The 17881-nt window shown below is 48.1% G+C and overlaps 1 protein-coding gene across 1 annotated transcript in view; it reads right to left on the reverse strand.

Annotated features, from left to right (window-relative positions):
- The window catches only part of SLIT3 (slit guidance ligand 3), a 584284-nt gene that overhangs the window by 37452 nt on the left and 528951 nt on the right, over positions 1–17881 (reverse strand). Inside the window, exons 24-27 of the mRNA XM_084761243.1 lie at positions 10396–10467; positions 8463–8626; positions 5764–5888; positions 374–471 (exon numbers count right to left, since the gene is read on the reverse strand). Of these exons, the coding sequence (XP_084617369.1) occupies positions 374–471; positions 5764–5888; positions 8463–8626; positions 10396–10467 (459 nt within the window). The remainder of the gene's footprint in view (positions 1–373; positions 472–5763; positions 5889–8462; positions 8627–10395; positions 10468–17881) is intronic.

Below are 17881 nucleotides of genomic sequence, written 5' to 3' on the forward strand. Positions count from 1 at the left end.
AGGCAGTTTAGGAGAGATAACGTGGCAGTAGTTCCCACGTGGCACACAGAATGTGGCAGCAGCAGCCCCTGCTATTATTTGTGACACAGAAAGGAGTGGCGGGCTTCTTGGCTAGTGTCCTATCCTTTGACTTTAGCCATCATCTGCAGCCCCCCTTGGGGATCTCCTGGCTCAGCGAGTGGAGGCTGGCCCTTGGATTCAAATCTCTGTACCAAGACTCTGTTACTCTGGGGAGAGAGCTTATCCTTTGGTGCCTCAGTTTCCTCCTGTACAGAACAGGGGTTATACTCCCCGCCCCCCCACTGACATCATTCCTATGCAAGGGTCTGACCCAGGAGCTCTCTGAGAAGAGAGGTCAGGGTTGAGCTATTACCTGAATCCGTCTTTGTGGGTCTCACTCAGGTGGCAGGTACCTCCGTGCTGACAGGGATTCTGGACGCAGGTGTTGATGGGCACGGTGCAGTCCTTGCCCTGAGGAACAGAGCAGAGAGAAGCATCTGGTAAGTGAGGCGTTTGGTGGCTGTTCTAAACCGCAGAGCCTGACTACGGGCTGGGGGTCCGGGTGAGTTTTCATTCACAGCTCCACCTCTTCCTGGCTGACACTGGCCACAAGCCAGCCCTTTGACCTCCGACAGGGTGGCTGTGGGAATTACACGGGAGCTTTCACAGAAGGGAGCGTCGCGCCTTACGTAACACACTTGGCACACAGTAGGCATTCTGGAGGAGCTAGCAGATGGGGTTGCTATTTGTTTTTTATTGAGGTTTAAGTATAATCCACAACACGAGCATAACCTGTAGACCCCTGTTCTATGGAGGGGCATCCCGCCCCAGTTCCGCCTTGACCGACTTGGTGCCCGCGTCTGTTCTTAGGTTTCATAGGTGAGTCCAAGGCCAGGCCAAACTAAGAGCTGTGATAGGCTGGTGTGAGGCAGAGTTCCTTTGGACCAGGTTCCTCTCAGGGTAGCTATGAGTTGGGAGGGAGCCAGTCTGTGGCAGGTGGGGATGCTCATGCCAGGTAGAAGGAATAATCAGGACAACAGCCCTGTGGGTGACCCTGGGGCACAGACTGCAGACACTAAACCTGATGCCCCAGGGATCCTCTTGCCCCCATGGCGGCTCCTGCTTCTCTCTTGGGACACAGACTCTATACTTGGGACATGGGTCCTATACTCCATTGGGACATGCAAGCTTACTTTATAGGACCTGGTAGCCCCAGGCCTGGGGAGGCGTCTGCTGCATATATTTTTGAGCCATGGGTTCAGTGACTTGAGCGCGTGCCAGGCCAGGGTGATCATGGGAGCCTTCCTACCGCCGCCACCACCTGCTCACCATCTGCCTGAGAAGAGCCTGTCCCGTCTTCTGTTGCTGCCAGGGCCTGCGATGGCATGGCACTGGGGCTTGCTGGCTGTGTGCTTACTGCCAACAGAGCCTGAGGCGTTGGGCCAGGATAGCCTCCACTGTGGGGCCCAGATGTATCCCTCCTACTCTCCTGCCTGCTGAAGCCTCAGGCCTCTCTCCAGTAGCTGGAAGGCAGGGTCCCTGTCTGGCTTGTTCGTTTATGTGAGCCCCACACAGAAGTTTCTGAGAGGAGGGAGAGAGGGAGAGGAGCCGTGTGCTGTGAGGAGCTAACTGGCTTTACCCCCAAGCCACCATGGTGACTCAGGGCCCCTTCTGGAAGTCAGTGTCTGGAATGGAGGTGTAATATGGATTCCCACTCACGTTGCTGAGCACATTTTCCATTCCAGGCCGCATGCTAAGTGTTTCTTAGTCGTGATCACATATAATGCTCCCAAGAACCCTGTGAGACCGGTACAACTGTCGTTACACTCCTTTTTACAGATAGGGTAGGCAGACTTGGAAAAGAAGGTAATAGGTCTGAGACTTCACAGAAGTCAGTGAAACAGGCGGCCAGCAGATGAACCCAGGCAGCTGAGTCCAAATCCAGCACCAGGCACCTCTCTGCTGGACCATTATTCTGTTCCTCCAAAAACCTGGGCTCCGGAGTGCGTGGGCTGGAGCCGCGTCGAGGCAGGCTGCTCGATGCCTGACAGATGCCTAGTTTTCTTTGACCTTGCTTTTATGTCCCATGAAATGGGAGCGAGGTAGAGTATGCTTAACCCAGAAATGCAAAGTACATCTGCGCATCAAACGTATGGGTACCGGCAGGTCACCAGAAGTGGAAAGTTCTACCCTTAACTTCAGGAGACGGTCGTGATCAGGGTGAGGGTATAGTAAAAATGCCCACAGCGACAGGCTATGTGTGTGTATGCAAAACAGGCTAAGTTCATTGTTAGATTTGGGTTCTGTCTTCTGGATCCCTCTCTGTCTCTGTCTCTTGATGACAGACAGGTAAGCATCACAATGCCAGGCCTTTTTACACGGGTTCTGGGACTCACGCTCAGGTCCCCAGCCCCAAGTACGCATAGCCCAAGCTGTTATAGGATCCAGAAACACCTGAACTCTGGGATGCTGCTGGTCTCAAGTATTTCATACATGGGATGCTCACTCTCTACCTGCCCTGCAGGGAATAAACTATCACTGCAAAAAAAAAAAAAAAATCACATTACCTGCAAGGTACCTCATAGGTGATGCAGCCCTGTAAACAGTGGCAGCGATGACCGTGACTGGGGTCCCTGAGGTATGGATGAGGATGCTGAGTAGTTCAGGGATGCCTGCATGGGTGGCAGTGGTACTAGCGAGATGAGTATGAAGAGCAGACTAAAGAGAGCCTCAAAAAGGACACAGTGGGACTCCCCCATCCCTGCTGGTAATCTGGCCTGTCTACTCCGGGGATCTTGCAAGTACCACTTGGACAAGGTAGAGTCCACGGCCTCCCCTACCACCCAAGAGTGGTGTAGTGTGTACGCCTGTAGGCCGAGCACAGGAATTTAGAAGGCATTTCTAGTGCTTGGAAACACAGTAATTGGGGATAGAGATGGAGATTTCTGTCACATATCCTTGAAAAAAAAAAAAAAGACCATTTCCAATGTCTGCCTAATTAGCCCAATTCAGTTCTCCTTCCACTGCATTTTGCTCAAATCTATGTTCTCCGTCTCACCTTGTCCTCCCCCCTCTCACAGAATCTGGGCTGCTGGCTTTCTTTAAAGAGCCTGGGAGCAGTTTCCTCATTGGAATCTATGTGTCAGGTGGGGCTGGGGAACCTCTCAGAGACCTTGTTACTCCTTGGACTAGTAGCCTGGGCAGCTCCAGGGAGCTTGTTAAATATATACCATCTCAGGCCTGGCCCCTCCCCCCCCCCGCCCCCGCCCCCAGCTCCCACAAATCAAGACCTACATTTTAATAAGATTCTTGGGCACACAAAATACCCAAGTAGTACCGCTCCGAACATATGTGCTCGTGCATAAAGCTAAGTGGTAGGGGAAAAAAAATCAGATATATTTCATCTTCTTAAACCCTGGAATAGTGGCAAGATTGTTCGGTCCTGCGGAATGTCTACTGAACCTGGCACCTAGGTAGGCGAAGTGCACGTGTGAGCATTTTAACCTCGTTACAGCTCTGTGCTGCAGAGTGTGTTAGTTCTCTCTTGTGGGTGGGAAGGCAAGGTACAGGGAGAGCCAGTTACCAGAGAAGACTGGGCTGGGTTCTGGTTTTAACTTCTGTGCTTTGTAAGTGGTGGAGCACTGGGTAAGCTCTTTGTATCTGTGAATCTAAGTTGGCATTTCAAAGGAGGAGAATTGCTATCTCTGGAGGATCCAGGGAGCTGTGTGAGATAGTGCACTCCAACTGCTTGACTAAGGCCTGGCCTTATGGAAGACTAACAGCAACGACTCTGCATCCTTAGAAAACTCTGGTTTCCCCAGGCAATGCGGCAACATTCATGGAAAGTCCTTGACATTTTGTTGTAAACCGAGTCCCAAATGAACGCAGCAGCACACCATAGGCTACTGGTGGTGACTCTCACACTCCTGTGCGAGAGACTGACCAGCTTGTGAGAGGGAAGGTCAAGGTGACAATGTGCCAGGTTATCAAGTATTTCCCATCATCCTTTCCTAGGTGTACTGCACACATGGGGCCTGTGTCCAGATGATAAGGCTGAGGTGACATCACTGGTCATCAATTCGCAGCTGGCACAAGGCATCGCTCCATCCAGTCCACACAGGCTTCTCTGTAATTCCAGAGTCTGTGACCCCCTCCCCACCACTGAACACATATGCCCAGGTCTCAGTGGATCTGTGCCTGAATCATGCCATTTTCTCTCTGTTCTGGGACTCTCTGCAAAATTTAAGGCTTCAGGGACATTCCTTTAAAAGGAATTTGTGGAAAGTGGGGACTGACTCTGACGTGAACTCTGGTGCTCCATATTTGACCACCTCTCCTTGGTGGAGAGGCCTGGTGACACTCAAGGAAAGAATAAGCAGGCTACCAAGATGAGACTTGATAGCCTATGACCACATAGTGGGGGAGGAGATCCCCCTCGGTCATAGTCCTAGGGGAGGTGAATAGGGTGAAAGCGGGAGGGAGGGAGGAATGGGAGGATACAAGTGATGGGATAACAATTGAGTTGTAATCTGAATAAAGTAATGAAAAAAAAAAGCAATCCTTGGGCTTTCTTGTTCCAGGCCCATAGGTGGCACTCTGACACCGTCTGCTAGCAGCCAGACAGTAGCTGAGAAAGCCACCAGGTAGCTGTTCCCCAGAAAGGAACTGCCTTTCAAGCCTGATACTACAGGCACAGTTCCTGGAGGATGCACACACCATGTTCCCGTCACTCAGCTTGTGCAGATGGTGCACAAGATGGGCTGCAGGCTGTCCAGTGCATTCAGATGGTACCTGGAGGGCTGCGATCTAGAGGAGCCCATGGAAGAGCATTGGGCCTCATCTTTGCTGATCCCAGTGAGGCACTGAGAGGGGTTTAGCTATTCAGGAACCTCTTCCGGGGAAAGGACTTTAGCTTTGGGACTATATAGTCTTGAGTTTTAATCTCAAGTCTATGGAAGCCTGGTTTGGCTTTTTTTTTCCTTCCTTCCTTTCTTTTCCTGGCTGTCCTGGGCTCACATTGTAGACCAGGCTAGCCTTGAACTCACATCGATCTGCCTGCCTCTGTCTCCCAGAGCGCAGGGATTACAGGCATGCATCACCATGCCCAGCAGGAAACCTGGTCTCTACACCTATTAAAAAAGTAGGCTTTCTTCATAGGGTTATAGGAGAAAGGGCGAGCCAGGTGCCACGCAGAGAGCATAGCACATAGTCCATACATATTAGGAGGGACAGTGTACCGTGTTCTGGAGTGTGCTGGGAAAGAAGAATGGGGGGGAAGATTGCCTTGGAAGCAGCATGGGCTTCTGGTGGAATGGATGGGAGAACCGGTAGTCTCAATCTTTTCGTTGGGATTGCCAATTATGTGGGTGACCTTGGAAGCCCCAGGCCATTGAAGCCTGGAATCCATAATCCCTGTATTCCATGGGATGGCAGTCAGGGTGGTACTGGGTTTAAAGGATGCCTTTGCTAAGAGGCCTTTTAATTCCCAGAGTTGCAATCTCCCCGTGACTCATAAAGAAAGCACACATGGAACATCTCTTTTTTATCTCAGAGCATCGTTGCTAAGATTCCATGGGTCTCCTCTGATGCAAGAGAATAGGGATGTTGTTGGCAAATGCCACTTGAGGGGGGTGGGGTGGGTCACATTGTGTTGTAGAGTTATTGAGGCTACTCTAAGTCGCATCAGCTACATGGGGTTTCCCCCTGCAGCCAGGACAAAGGAAGGGCCTGGGCACGAACGGTGGGCAGAGCCTCCTGCCTTACCTTATAGCTGTAGGGGCAGGCACAGCGGTACTGCTCCACAGGATCCAGGCTGCACGTGCCGTTGTTCTTGCACGGGCTAGAGAGGCAGGCGTTGCACTTGGCCACGATGTTAATGTCCACTGGCCCTGGGTAGCAGAACCAGAGCGTGGGTGTCAGCTCTCTGAGTCGGCTAACTCACCTCCCTTCCCCTCTGCTCTGGCTCCCTCCCATCTCTAGGCCCAGAGGGCAGCTGGCTCTCTCGAGGCTGTGCATCCAATCTGGAGAGAGTCCCACTAATTCAACCGCTGTCCAGAGAGTAAGAATCCCAGCAGGACATCATGCAGAAGCCCTTCTCCAGGCAAATCAATTACAGTAATTAGCCTGATCCGATCTGGGTGCTAATCTGCAAACAATGGGCCATAATTAGAACCCTCCCGCCTATCTTCTATTCCAGGAAGTTCTGGGCACAGGCTCTGCTTCAACCTTCTCCTTCTCTGCCCCTGACAAGCCCTTTCCCACAGAATAGCCAAGGAGGGATGCCAAGGCACACACAGAGAGTCCTTCCTGCAAGACCTTAGGGGGAGTGATGCCACACTGAAAGGCGCTGACGGGAACAATTTGCCTTTGTCAACCATGGATGTTTTAAGCATCTCCTCTGTTTTTTGTATGGTTTGAAAGGAGGTCAGAGTTCCCATATAGAGCTTTGCCCTAAAAAAGGGGCTGCATCTACTGCTGCAGACAGCTTTGAGCATGAGCCATGGATACACACACACACACACACACACACACACATATATATATATTCATCAACCTGGAGATGGGTTGAGATTCACCATGGTGAATGACCTTTTGTAGGTAGATGGCCCCAAGGATCTCTGAGACTAGCAGGTCCAACTAGGGCTTACATTAGAATGAGAGGAGCCATCTGCTCATGCTTGCCTCTGACTGAGGGGTTCCCAGGGTACCAAGATTTCTCTTGACACAAAAGGACAAGTCAGAACCAGCCTAAATCCCATGCCTAGGTTGTAACTCACACAGAGATTGTGAAGTCCAGAACCAACGTTATTTTTGCAAGCACTGGGATCCAACCCGAGCATACACAGGCCAGCAGGTCTACCCAGACACACCCCTGCCCTTGAGCATCGATTTTTAAAGCTCTTCAGGTGACTGAGTGCCACTATTCCAGGGCTATTTGAGTCCCTCTAGTATCAGATCAGATGTCTCAGAAGCAGGAAGCAGAAAGTTAAAATTAGCTTTAAATCAATGGAATGTTTTTCTGCTTTCAGCAGCCACATGGGACACGGCTAAGTTTTAAAGGGAAAATAAAAACTGAACATTAAGATTCTAGGAGATGAGCAAAGGGCATTAACAGATACATGTTCAATGCAAACGCAAAATAAATTCTGAAATTAAATTCAGAATGCCTCAAAATTAAGGGCAGATAAAATAAAGGAGATACTCCGACTATAAAAATAAGACAAAAGAAGCTGGTTCTCTAAGAAAAAGGTGCTTGGAGGGCACTGATGAGAGCCCAAGTTCATCACCACCCATTTTGGGAATCAATTCTGCAAACGGTTTGAAGACCACATAGTTTGAGCCAGTCTCTGAATCTTTTCTAAGGATATAATGGTAAACAGAGAAACACTTCCATGCGTTCACCGTAAGGAGGAAAATGGAAATAATGTGATGTTTTTTAAACCAGGAAATAGTTGAGTAGGTTGCGGTGGATGACAGCAGCACTGTGTGGGTCAGAAGCTGTGTGGGTTCTAGATTTAGGAAGACCTGGGGTCCTAATGGTGTGGGTTTATGCATTAACCTGGCATACAGATGTGGCTCAGCAGGAGGCGCTCGTCAAGATGAGCAAGGCTCTGGGTTTTACCTTCAACACCACCCAGTGGGGAGCACTTATTCAACCTCTCTAAGGCTTAATTGTTCTGAATATTTAACATGAGGGTATTACAAATATGCGCCAATAGAAATGCTGAAGAATTAATTAGTATGGCACAGAAAAAAAAAAAGGGGTTACAGATTGTGCCATGTAAGAATTCAGGCGTGGCTTGTTATGAGTTAATACACACATACAAGGACAAGATGGCTCAGTGGTTAAAGGTGCTTGCCACGAAGCCCAAGGACCTGAGTTCATCTCTGGAGTTCACACGGTGGAAGGACATAAGTGGTCCTCTGGCCTCCATAGATACACTGTCCCCCCCACTCTTGTGCACGCGCGCGCGCGCACACACACACACACACACACACACACAGGAGAGAAACAAATAAATGTAAAAAAATTAAAAATTACATTTATAAAAATTTCACGGCAGTTCAATGGGGATGCTAATATTACTGGGAGAGCAATGCAGGTTAGGGTTGTTCTCACCCTTAGTAAATATGCTAAGAGAGTGCAGTCAGCTCTCTCTATTCGTGGCTCTCTCACAGGCAGATTCCACATCTGAAGAGCCGGCCAACTACAGATCACACATATCTGGAAGAAAGCTGTGCCTATACTGATCACCTGCTGGTTCCTATTTCCTAAACTACACAATGTAACAACTCTGTATACAGCATTTACAATGTATTATAAGTAGAGATAAAGTATACAGTATACCTATGTTACCTAAGTTGTATGCATGAGTTAGACTGTGTTTTTACAAGTCACATATGTGCATGGAAACACAGCAGACCCTGTGAGGGCAGACAGGTGGCAGGCAGGCGGCACCCACCTTTGCACTGGAACCGGTGTGTGGGAGTGGTGAGCAGAAGTCTGTCAGCCATGGACTCCGGGCTACTGCATCTGGCGATGCCAGGCTCCTTGTATCCAGCCTTTATCCATTCTGATAACCAACGCAGACTGCAGTCGCAGTGGAGGGGGTTGGTTCCCAGGGCCCTGGAAGGCAGAAGAGGAAGTTAGGCTCTGCCTGGCCTGGCCCACAGGCTCCCCTTTCCCCCACATCTGTGACTCCCTGAAAACTCAGGATTTCAAAACTAAATTAGAAGAGTCTGGAGTGCAGACTAGAAGACACGACTCCACCGGGCAAAAAATCAGTTTCCAGAGTCTATTTCCAATTCTGCAGATGTTCCATCAGCACCTAAATGCCACCCCACTTCTGAGGCTTCATTCTCACTGCTCTGGAAAATTCTATCCTTAGCTCTACTGTAGTCCTGGCTCTCCAGGGTCGCATTCCAGACCTATGTCCGCCCACTCATGTGCCTCTCATGTGAAGGGTCTGTTAGAAGATGTGCTCTTTAAAGGAAATTCTAAGATCCAGGTTTAGGAAGCAGCTTCAAGCCAGTGAGATTGAAGATACAGGGGAGTGAGCCACAGTTCAACCCAGGCTTCTCCAAAGGGATTGGGAAGAAAACACTACAATTCACTATAAAAAAAAAATCCTATTTTTTTTTTTTACCATTTCTATTTTTGACTCATAGAATGCATACACATCAGTATTGTGGCCTAGGCACACAACATGCAAATAATTCAAATATAAACAGAGGAGGAATACAGTCTTACCAACAGAAATGGTAGGTCCTCAGAAAACAATGCTACCTGAGAGAGCTGGCTGGGGGAAAGAGGGCTGGCTTGGGAGTCCAGGGAAGCGAGCTCTACTCTGAAGTCTCACTGGCTTTATGAGTGAGTTTCAGGTAGTCCCCTATTATTTATGGTCTCAGTTTCCTTCGTAGAACGAGAAAAGGCATGCAGAATGGTTGACGATATGCCCGTGGGGTCAAGGCAAACAGGGATCTGGCTACTTGCTGGCTGTGCAGCCTCAGGAAGAATTCTTTAACTTTCCTGAGTCCTAATTTCATCACACATAGGAGAATGAAGTGCCTAATGCTATAAGAAATACATCAGACAATTTGTTGAAAGTGTTTAGGGTACGGTAAGGGTTCAAATGTCTGTATTGTTTGACAGGCTGGCTGATGCTGTTGAAGGCGTCTGAAACAATAAGACATTGCATACAGTTTGAATACAGGATCTTAAAACAATCCCCTGTTGGCTTTTTGAGTCTCAGATTTCTTTTTTGCAGGTCCAACCAATGATGAGCCCAAAACAATTTTTAAAGATTTCGCTGATAATGAACACATGTAAGCCTGGACTTTTTTTGGTTCTTTTTTTATTTTATTTATTTATTTATTTTTCATTTTTTTCTTTTTTTTTAAATTAATTTATTCTTGTTACATCTCAATGGTTATCCCATCTCTTGTATCCTCCCATTCTTCCCTCCCTCCCATTTTCCCCTTATTCGCCTCTCCTATGACTTTTTCTGAGGGGGATTACCTCCCCCTGTATATGCTCATAGGGTATCAAGTCTCTTCTTCGTAACCTGCTGTCCTTCCTCTGAGCTTTTTTTGGTTCTTATTCTATAACCACTATAGTATGATCACTATTTACAAGGTGTTTACATTGTGGTAGGTATCCTAGGTAGTCCAGAGACTGTCTCAAGTCCACAAGAGGATGTGGGGCATCCTATGCATATGCAGCCTTCCTATACTTGAGTGACTGGAACATCCGTGGGCCATAGGGGCTCCTGGAGGCAGTACCCTGTGCTATGGAGGGCCAACTGCACAACACGAGGACACACACAAAGTGATGACACCGAGGCTGTCACCATCACCACTCTCTGTTTTGAGCACATTGAGAAAGAGGCTACTTACAGGTGAGAAAGGGATGTCAGGTCATTGAAGGAGCCTTCAGGAACACTGGAAATGTCGTTGCCATGGAGGGTTCTGAGGCAGAAGGCACAGGTTGGTCAGTGACCTCAGTGAGCCCAGCACACCTATCCAGCTGCCCTTCTGTGGTTCCCAGAGCCCCACAGCTAGTGACATTAGCTGCCACTGCCATGGCCGTGGGGACATGGGCCCATGTCTAGAACATAGTAAGTAGGGGTGGAGAGCTGAGGGCTCGGGGGGTGGTGGGGAAGAAGCATTTATAAACTTCTATGAACCTGGGGGAGATTCAGAAACCGATTCCTTTTGGTAGAGGAACATCTCTGGGATAAGCTGCTTTTTCTGGGCTTCAGAGTTCACGCCTGAAAAGCCAAGAGCCACATCCAGCTAATGGAAGCACCGGGGTTTCAGAGATGATGCTTTGTGTCTGATAAAACTGTGGCTAATACTATCTGTTCTGTAGTCTGATAGTGGCTAATGCCATCTATTTTGGAGCCAGGTCCCTTGCTTTCAGCCTCTGTCTCTGTCACTTACCAGCTCTTTAGCCTTGGGCAAAATAGCTTATTCTCTTTTGAGCCTCAGCTTCTAATTGTCAAATGACAATGACCAACAGTCAGATTGTCACACGAGGCTCCGGTGCACGTGTTAGACTACGCAGACAGAATTGACTATTTTTTAAGTGCTAATTGGCGAATGACAGGGATAATGAAGGGCGGGGATACAGGAATGAGAAGAAGATGGTGGGAGGACCAACCAAAACTAAAAATGTATGAAAAAGTCCCAAGGAGCCGGGCTGAGCTGTGCTTTGAATCCCAGCACTCAGGAGGCAACAGGAGGAAGACTGCCAAGTTTGAGGCCAGCCTGGTCTACGTAGCGAGTTCCAGGAAAGCCAGGGCTACACAGAGAAACTGTCTTGAGAAACCAAAAACCAGCCAGGCACGGTGGTGCACACCTTCAATCCCAGCACTCAGGAGGCAGAGGCAGGCGGATTTCTGTGAGTTCAATGCCAACCTGGTCTACCAAGGGAGTCCAGGACAGCCAGGGTTACTCAGAGAAACCTTGTCTTGAAAAACCAAAACAAACCAACCAACCAAACAAACAAAAAAATCAACCAAACAACTCTCCAAACAAAGAACAAAACATAAAAGCCCAGCAACAAACCAAACTGAAACGAAACAAAAAAACAGTAAAACAAACAAACCTCATATTTACTTGGGTAAAAAGTTAAAGAAGAGTGAATGGAGTTGCCATGTGTGGGTGGGTAAAGCTACTCCCGGAAGCTACCGGTTACTACAGGAAAATCCCAGCACTATGATGGGCTGGCTGTCTCCCTCAAGGACCCCAAACAACACAGGTACCCATCAGTGTGCCTAACTGCCCATCAGAACTAGGTGAGAAGACCTTATTGCTGAAGATGCCACGTGCTCTGGGCTCAGGGCAGAGAAAAGGTAAGTTGCAACTGAGCTGGAACCCCATCCCTGCCCCTCCTCTCTCCCCTGGCTCCCCAGAGATAATTGTGGATGTGTGTTCTAGAGGGCTGACAGGCCAGGCAACACGTCCCCACAGGTGCAATAGTAACAAGTCAGTCATGGGAGGTAACTGACCATCCTCTGCTTAGAACTGAGGCTTGGTTCACATTGGAATTGGCACTACATCCTGGCCAAAATCCTTAGGCAGGAGAGGTCATGGGGGAACCTACTACTGTCTTTTCTTTCTTTCTTTTTTTGTAAGTGGACAGAATGTGCCCATTAAAGTGCCTTCTAGATAACTGGGCTGATACTTTAGTTTAGTGGTGCTGTCAGATCTGGTCAGAGAAGTTTCCTTTTGTAGTGGCCATTGGTGACTCCAGCGACATAACTACTGAAGTGCTAAGAGTAAGTGACTATTGAGTGCTTAGCTATAAATGGACATCTATATGACCCCATTTAAGGCTTGGGGAAAATAGCGAAAGAGAGGACAGACAACTGGAGGAAGTGGAGGTGTGGTGTGGAAGGTTAACTTTCAGACAGAGTCTGGCTGATGCACTCTTGCCTTCAAAGCATCTATGGTTACTTGTGTAAGACCTGCACAAGACTGGACCCATCAACACTGTCTGGATGGGCAGGGAGGGGACCTGGGGCTCCGCCCCTCCCTGAGGATAGCACAGAGTTAACAGTTAACAGGAAGGAAGGGCTCACGACTCTTTAACCCTCCCTGATGACCTACAGGTCCTGGGAGAGAGAGAAATATTTCCTATAGTAGTACAGCCACTGGTAAGGTACTCATGGTCCTGTAAAAACAAAAAAACAAAAACCAGAACAACTCCTCAGCTTCAAGGGCTGGAGAGATGGCTCAGCAGTTAAGAGCAAGTTTGATTCCCAGCACCCACATGGTGGCTTACAACTGTCCATAACTCAGAATGACCCGATGGCTCAAGTGATAAGGCTTTAGACAACTGTCCGTAACTCACACATGTGGTGCATAGACATATAGGCAGACAAAACACCAATGCGCATAAAGCACACAAATAAAAACGTAAAGGTATTAAACAAAACAACAAAACAAAACAAAAACCTAATCTAGCTCCTGCCACAACTCCAAAGAAATACACTGTATCACTCAAGCAAACAACTAAAGCACCATGGGACTGGAAGGGGGACTAGTTGATGGGAGGAGGCAGGTGATCAGGACAAGAGGCGAAAATGGGGTGTAAATATGATTAAAACATGTTATAGACATTCCTGAAAATGTCACAGTGAAACCCACTGCCATGTGTGATTCATACATGCTAATAAAGACAACTTTAGATTCCCTAGTCTGGTCTCCATCCTCTGGGTCTAGGGTGGGAGACCTGAGATTCCGAAAGTTCCAGATCACTGGGAAAGGGTTAGGGGCTTCTACTATTGCTTATGGCAAGGACTCACTTTCCCTTCTCCTGTAAAATGCTCAGGGCCTTGTACGTGCTGAGCAGGTGCGCTTTCTTTGTGCTATCCTCTAGACCCGAGGTTCACAACCTGTGGGTCACGACCCCTTTGATAATCCTCTAGGTTTAAAAATGTTTACAATTCACAGAAGTAGCAAATTTATAGTGATTAAGTTGCAATGAAAATAATTTTACAGCTGGGGAGGTCCCCACAACCTGAGGAACCTTATGAAAGGGTCGCAGAACTAAGAAGGTTGAGAACCACGGCTCTCAACTCCACTTCTTCCTCAGCTTGGTCTCCACTGTCACCCTCACACCAGCCCTGTTCTTGGTGGGATTTGCCAGGTGCTGGCTGTCCTCTGATTGGAGGCACCTGGGACAGCTGGTAGGGAGGGACGCATTCCTCCAGAGAGTGCGAAGCTCACCTCTTCCTCACGTGTCTGTCAGCATCACTTCTCTCTGTTTCAGGAGGTCAGTTATGAATCACGCTGGCCCAACCTGCCGGGCAAAGGTGCCCAGATCCGTTGTAGATGAGTTCTGAATGAGGCTTCCTCGCCATCAGGGCCACGGAGTGCTAATTTAAAAACACCGAGGGGCCCAATGATGGCTTTGGCTGTGATGTCTTCAAGACACGTGTCCCGTTATTATAAGCTGTGCTGCTGAGATCCCCAAGACCTGCAGACTAGTGGGCTACAATTTATGAGGACAACTGAGATGCAGTCCACCTATGGTGCAGGCTCTTGGTCTTGGATTGGCCCCCAAGGAAGGACTCTAGCATGGAAGTCACCATCCTCAATGATGACAGAGAAGTGGATGCATGTGCCCTCTCATGTCTCGCTCTTTTCCCTTACTCCTCCTCGGAAGTGAAGTTGGCTTGAAGTTCTCTGCATTTCCATAAAGTGCTTGGGACCTCCTCTCATTCTAGGGCAATGGTTCTCTACCTGTGGCTCACTATCCCTTTGGTGGTTGAACAACCCTTTCTTGGGGGGGGCCACATATCTGATATCATGCCTACCAGATACTTACATTGTGATTCATAACAGTATTAAGATTACAGTTATGAAGTAGCAATGAAAAATTTTTTTATGGTTGGGGGTCACCACAACATGAAGAACTGTATTAAAGGGTCACACGGTTAGGAAGGTTGAAGACCACTGCTCTAGGCGATGCTAAAGGCGCACATAGGAACTGTCAGATGCAGAGGGTGGAGTCATTAGAGCAGCGTGACACTTCCCTGCCACTTGTTACAGACAATGGCCCAGGTGCTCACAGTTTGCACAGAGATGGCACACATGATCTGGGTTCTTGCTGGGTCTGGACAATCAGTGTCACAAATGTGAGGCTCATCGTGTGGCCTCAGGGAACTAGCAGTTTTATTTTGAGACACGGTTCCTTTATGTAGCCCTGGCTGTCCTGGGGCTCAATTTGTAGACCAGGCTAGTACTGGGTAGCGGTGGCAGCTCACACCTTTAATCCCAGCAGTTGGGAGGCAGAGACAAGCAGATCTCTGTGAGTTCAAGGCCAGCCTGGTCTACCTCAGGTTAGGAGCCCAGAGACAGGCGTTCCAGCTTCTGTCTATATTTGTGATGATTTGGCCATCCTCTTTGCTTCTAACATGAAATCTGCCTTGCAGCAAGCCTGTTAGTGCCCATGAGCCTCCAAACACACATGTCCTTTCAAAAGAGTATTTATTTTACTTGTCTGTGTGTTTATGTGGGTGCTTACAGAGCCCAGAGGAGGAGATGGGTCCTCTGGAGCTGCAGTGATGAGCTGTAGTGAGTGAAAAACAGCAACTACTTCTTCTCAGCCTTGGTAACTGACTTGGAGAGCAAACAGTCCTGTGCATTCAAATCCCAACTATATTATCTAAGGCAAGCCACGTAGTCTCACTCAGCCTCAGTTTACTCAGAAGTGAGAATGGGGTAATAGAGGCACACTCCTCACAGGGCAAAGAATGTGACAATGACACAAACGCCCTCATCCCTCAGGCAGAGCATGGATGAAGGCTTAACAGACACCAATGGTGACATTCTGGTAAGGGCTGTTCATTCTGAGAGGCTTGAGATGGGTGGGGTGCACAGATGCTTCACTGGGGCCCGCGGCTCTCTTCCTAGGTGTCACCCTGAGACTCTCAGCTCAAGAGCGTCCCCTCTTTAGAGGTCCCCCTTACTGTATGTGCCCACCATCATCACTGCAGCTTGTTCACAGAGGAAAGGTGAACGGGCTGCTAAGCTTTGCTGACTCTCACCTCTGACGCGCCAAGTCTAGACAGGGGCATCTCTAAGACTTGCTCTTTGTTGTGAAGTCCTTGCTAAATTTTAAGGTTTATTTTTGGTTTAGCTTTCAAGCAGTGGTCTGGAGGGCACCGCATTTCAGCTTGACACCAGCTTTTGCTAACGGCCAAGGTTGTGAGAGGTGGGCTGGCTCTCTGGTGAGGCAGTGAGGTCCCTCCTGGGAAGGTAACCAAATAAAGAGCATCTGGAGTCCTTAGTGGGGGCGCTACAGGAGGGCTTCAAGCATCCTCCGCGCCTCACGGGCATCAACAGTGCATTTACTTTGTGGATGAGAAGCTAAAAATCTGAAGGATGACGAATGATGAATGATGGTCCAGGCTCCCCCTTGGTACACGTTGGGGCAGCCCTCTCTGTCCTAACTGATTCCAGGTGCCCTGATGTGAGGCTGGAGAGTGACATTTAGGACCACACACACACAAGGCATGTGACTCTGTGTGGGGCAAAGATCCCTAAGAGTGCACAGATCTCCAAAGAAGGACAGGAATGCCCACAAGAATGTTCTTACTAGTTATTTTACATCACAAGGGAAGTAGAGAAAATATTTTTTTTTCCTCACACAATGTTTTGTACTTGGACTCTCGACTACCTTCTTGTCTTGTTCTCTGAAATGGACTCAGCTGCACTCGCCAATAGAACACACACACACACACACACACACACACACACACACACACACACACACTACATAGATTAAGAGACAGAGACAGAAAGAGACACAGACAGACACACATGCACAGAGACAGACAGATTATACACACATACATAGAGACAGAGAAAGAAAGACACAGAGATAGAAAGAGACACAGAAACAGGCAGACAGATAAATACACATACATAGGCAGAGACACAAACAGATCAAGAAACAGAGAGAGATGAGAGACACAAAGAGACACAGCATGCACACGTGTGTGTGCATACCTGCGTGCGCGCGCACACACACACACACACACACAGAGGGAGAGAGGAGAGAGAGAGAGAGAGAGAGAGAGAGAGAGAGAGAGAGAGAGAGAGAGAGAGAGAGAAAGAGAGACGCAGACAGATAGGCAGACAGACAAGACAGACAGACAGACAGACAGACAGACAGACAGACAGACAGACACACACACACACACACACACACACACACACACACACACACACATCACCTCCAGTTCCTTATTGTATTTCCAAGGCGTTGTTGGGTTTTATCTATGGCTAAACCTTCATGCTTGTCCTCCTCTTTGCACCAAACAGCATCAGTTATGAGACTCTCATTATTTTTGAAATTGTCATCAAAATAATGAGATTTTTCAGCAACATGAAGAGAATATACAAATAGTCAAATATAGAAATGTCAAAAGAATGGATACAAATATCATAAAAATGTAGCCCATAAAAATTGTTATTTTTCCTGGATTGGCCCATATGCAATTCCTAACTGAAAACAAACTTACCTGGGGCCAGGAAGGTGGCTTACTGGGCAGAACCCTTGTATTTAAGTATGGGGACCCAAGCCCAGATGCCCAGAACCCACATAGAGCCATCAGTAGCCCATATCAGTCATCCCTGCTCTCCTATAGCAAGATGGGAAGCAGAGGCAAGAGAATCTGGAAGCTCAAAGGCCTGTGAGCCTGGTGAACACAGTGGTTAACAGCAGGAGAATCTATCTCAAGTGGAGAACCAACACCCAATATGTCCTCCGACCTCCACACGAATACTGCAGCACATGTGTACCCAGACTTACACACATGGACTCAACAAAATGCACACTTAAAAAAAACCCCAAATAAATGCCCCATCATTTGCCCAACTCCCTAAGTTGCCACCGTGCAGCAGTCTCCATTCGTGCTGAATTTTGCCTTGCTTGTTCCGGGGCTGAGAGCGCTAGAAGCCAGCCAGAAGCCATTCTTTCCCCTGTTCCCTTGAGCCTCTGTTCATAGGTGTCAACGCTTACAAGATATAATTAAGTTTCCTTTCCCACGCAATCGCTAAATACTCAGCCCTTTCCCACGCTGTGTCTAAGTTTTCACCTTTATCTCTTTTAATAACTGCATTTCATTGACTAGTTGTGTTATAATCTCTTTATACATTTTCCCATTGTGACTCTGGTGGGTAATATTTAAAATTTAGGTTAAAAATAACAATGCAACAAAGAGCCAGATTTATAGAACCGTTCCTTCATCTGGGGGGGTTTTTCTGTAACGTAAAATCCTATGTGTGAGATTACTAGAAGAAAGGACACAAATATCATAAAAATGTAGCCCATAAAAGTTGTTATTTTTCCTGGATTGGTCCATAT

This window comes from Acomys minous, assembly GCF_964271855.1.
Source record: "Acomys minous genome assembly, chromosome: 16".
In the NCBI taxonomy this organism is placed as follows: Eukaryota; Metazoa; Chordata; class Mammalia; order Rodentia; family Muridae; genus Acomys; species Acomys minous.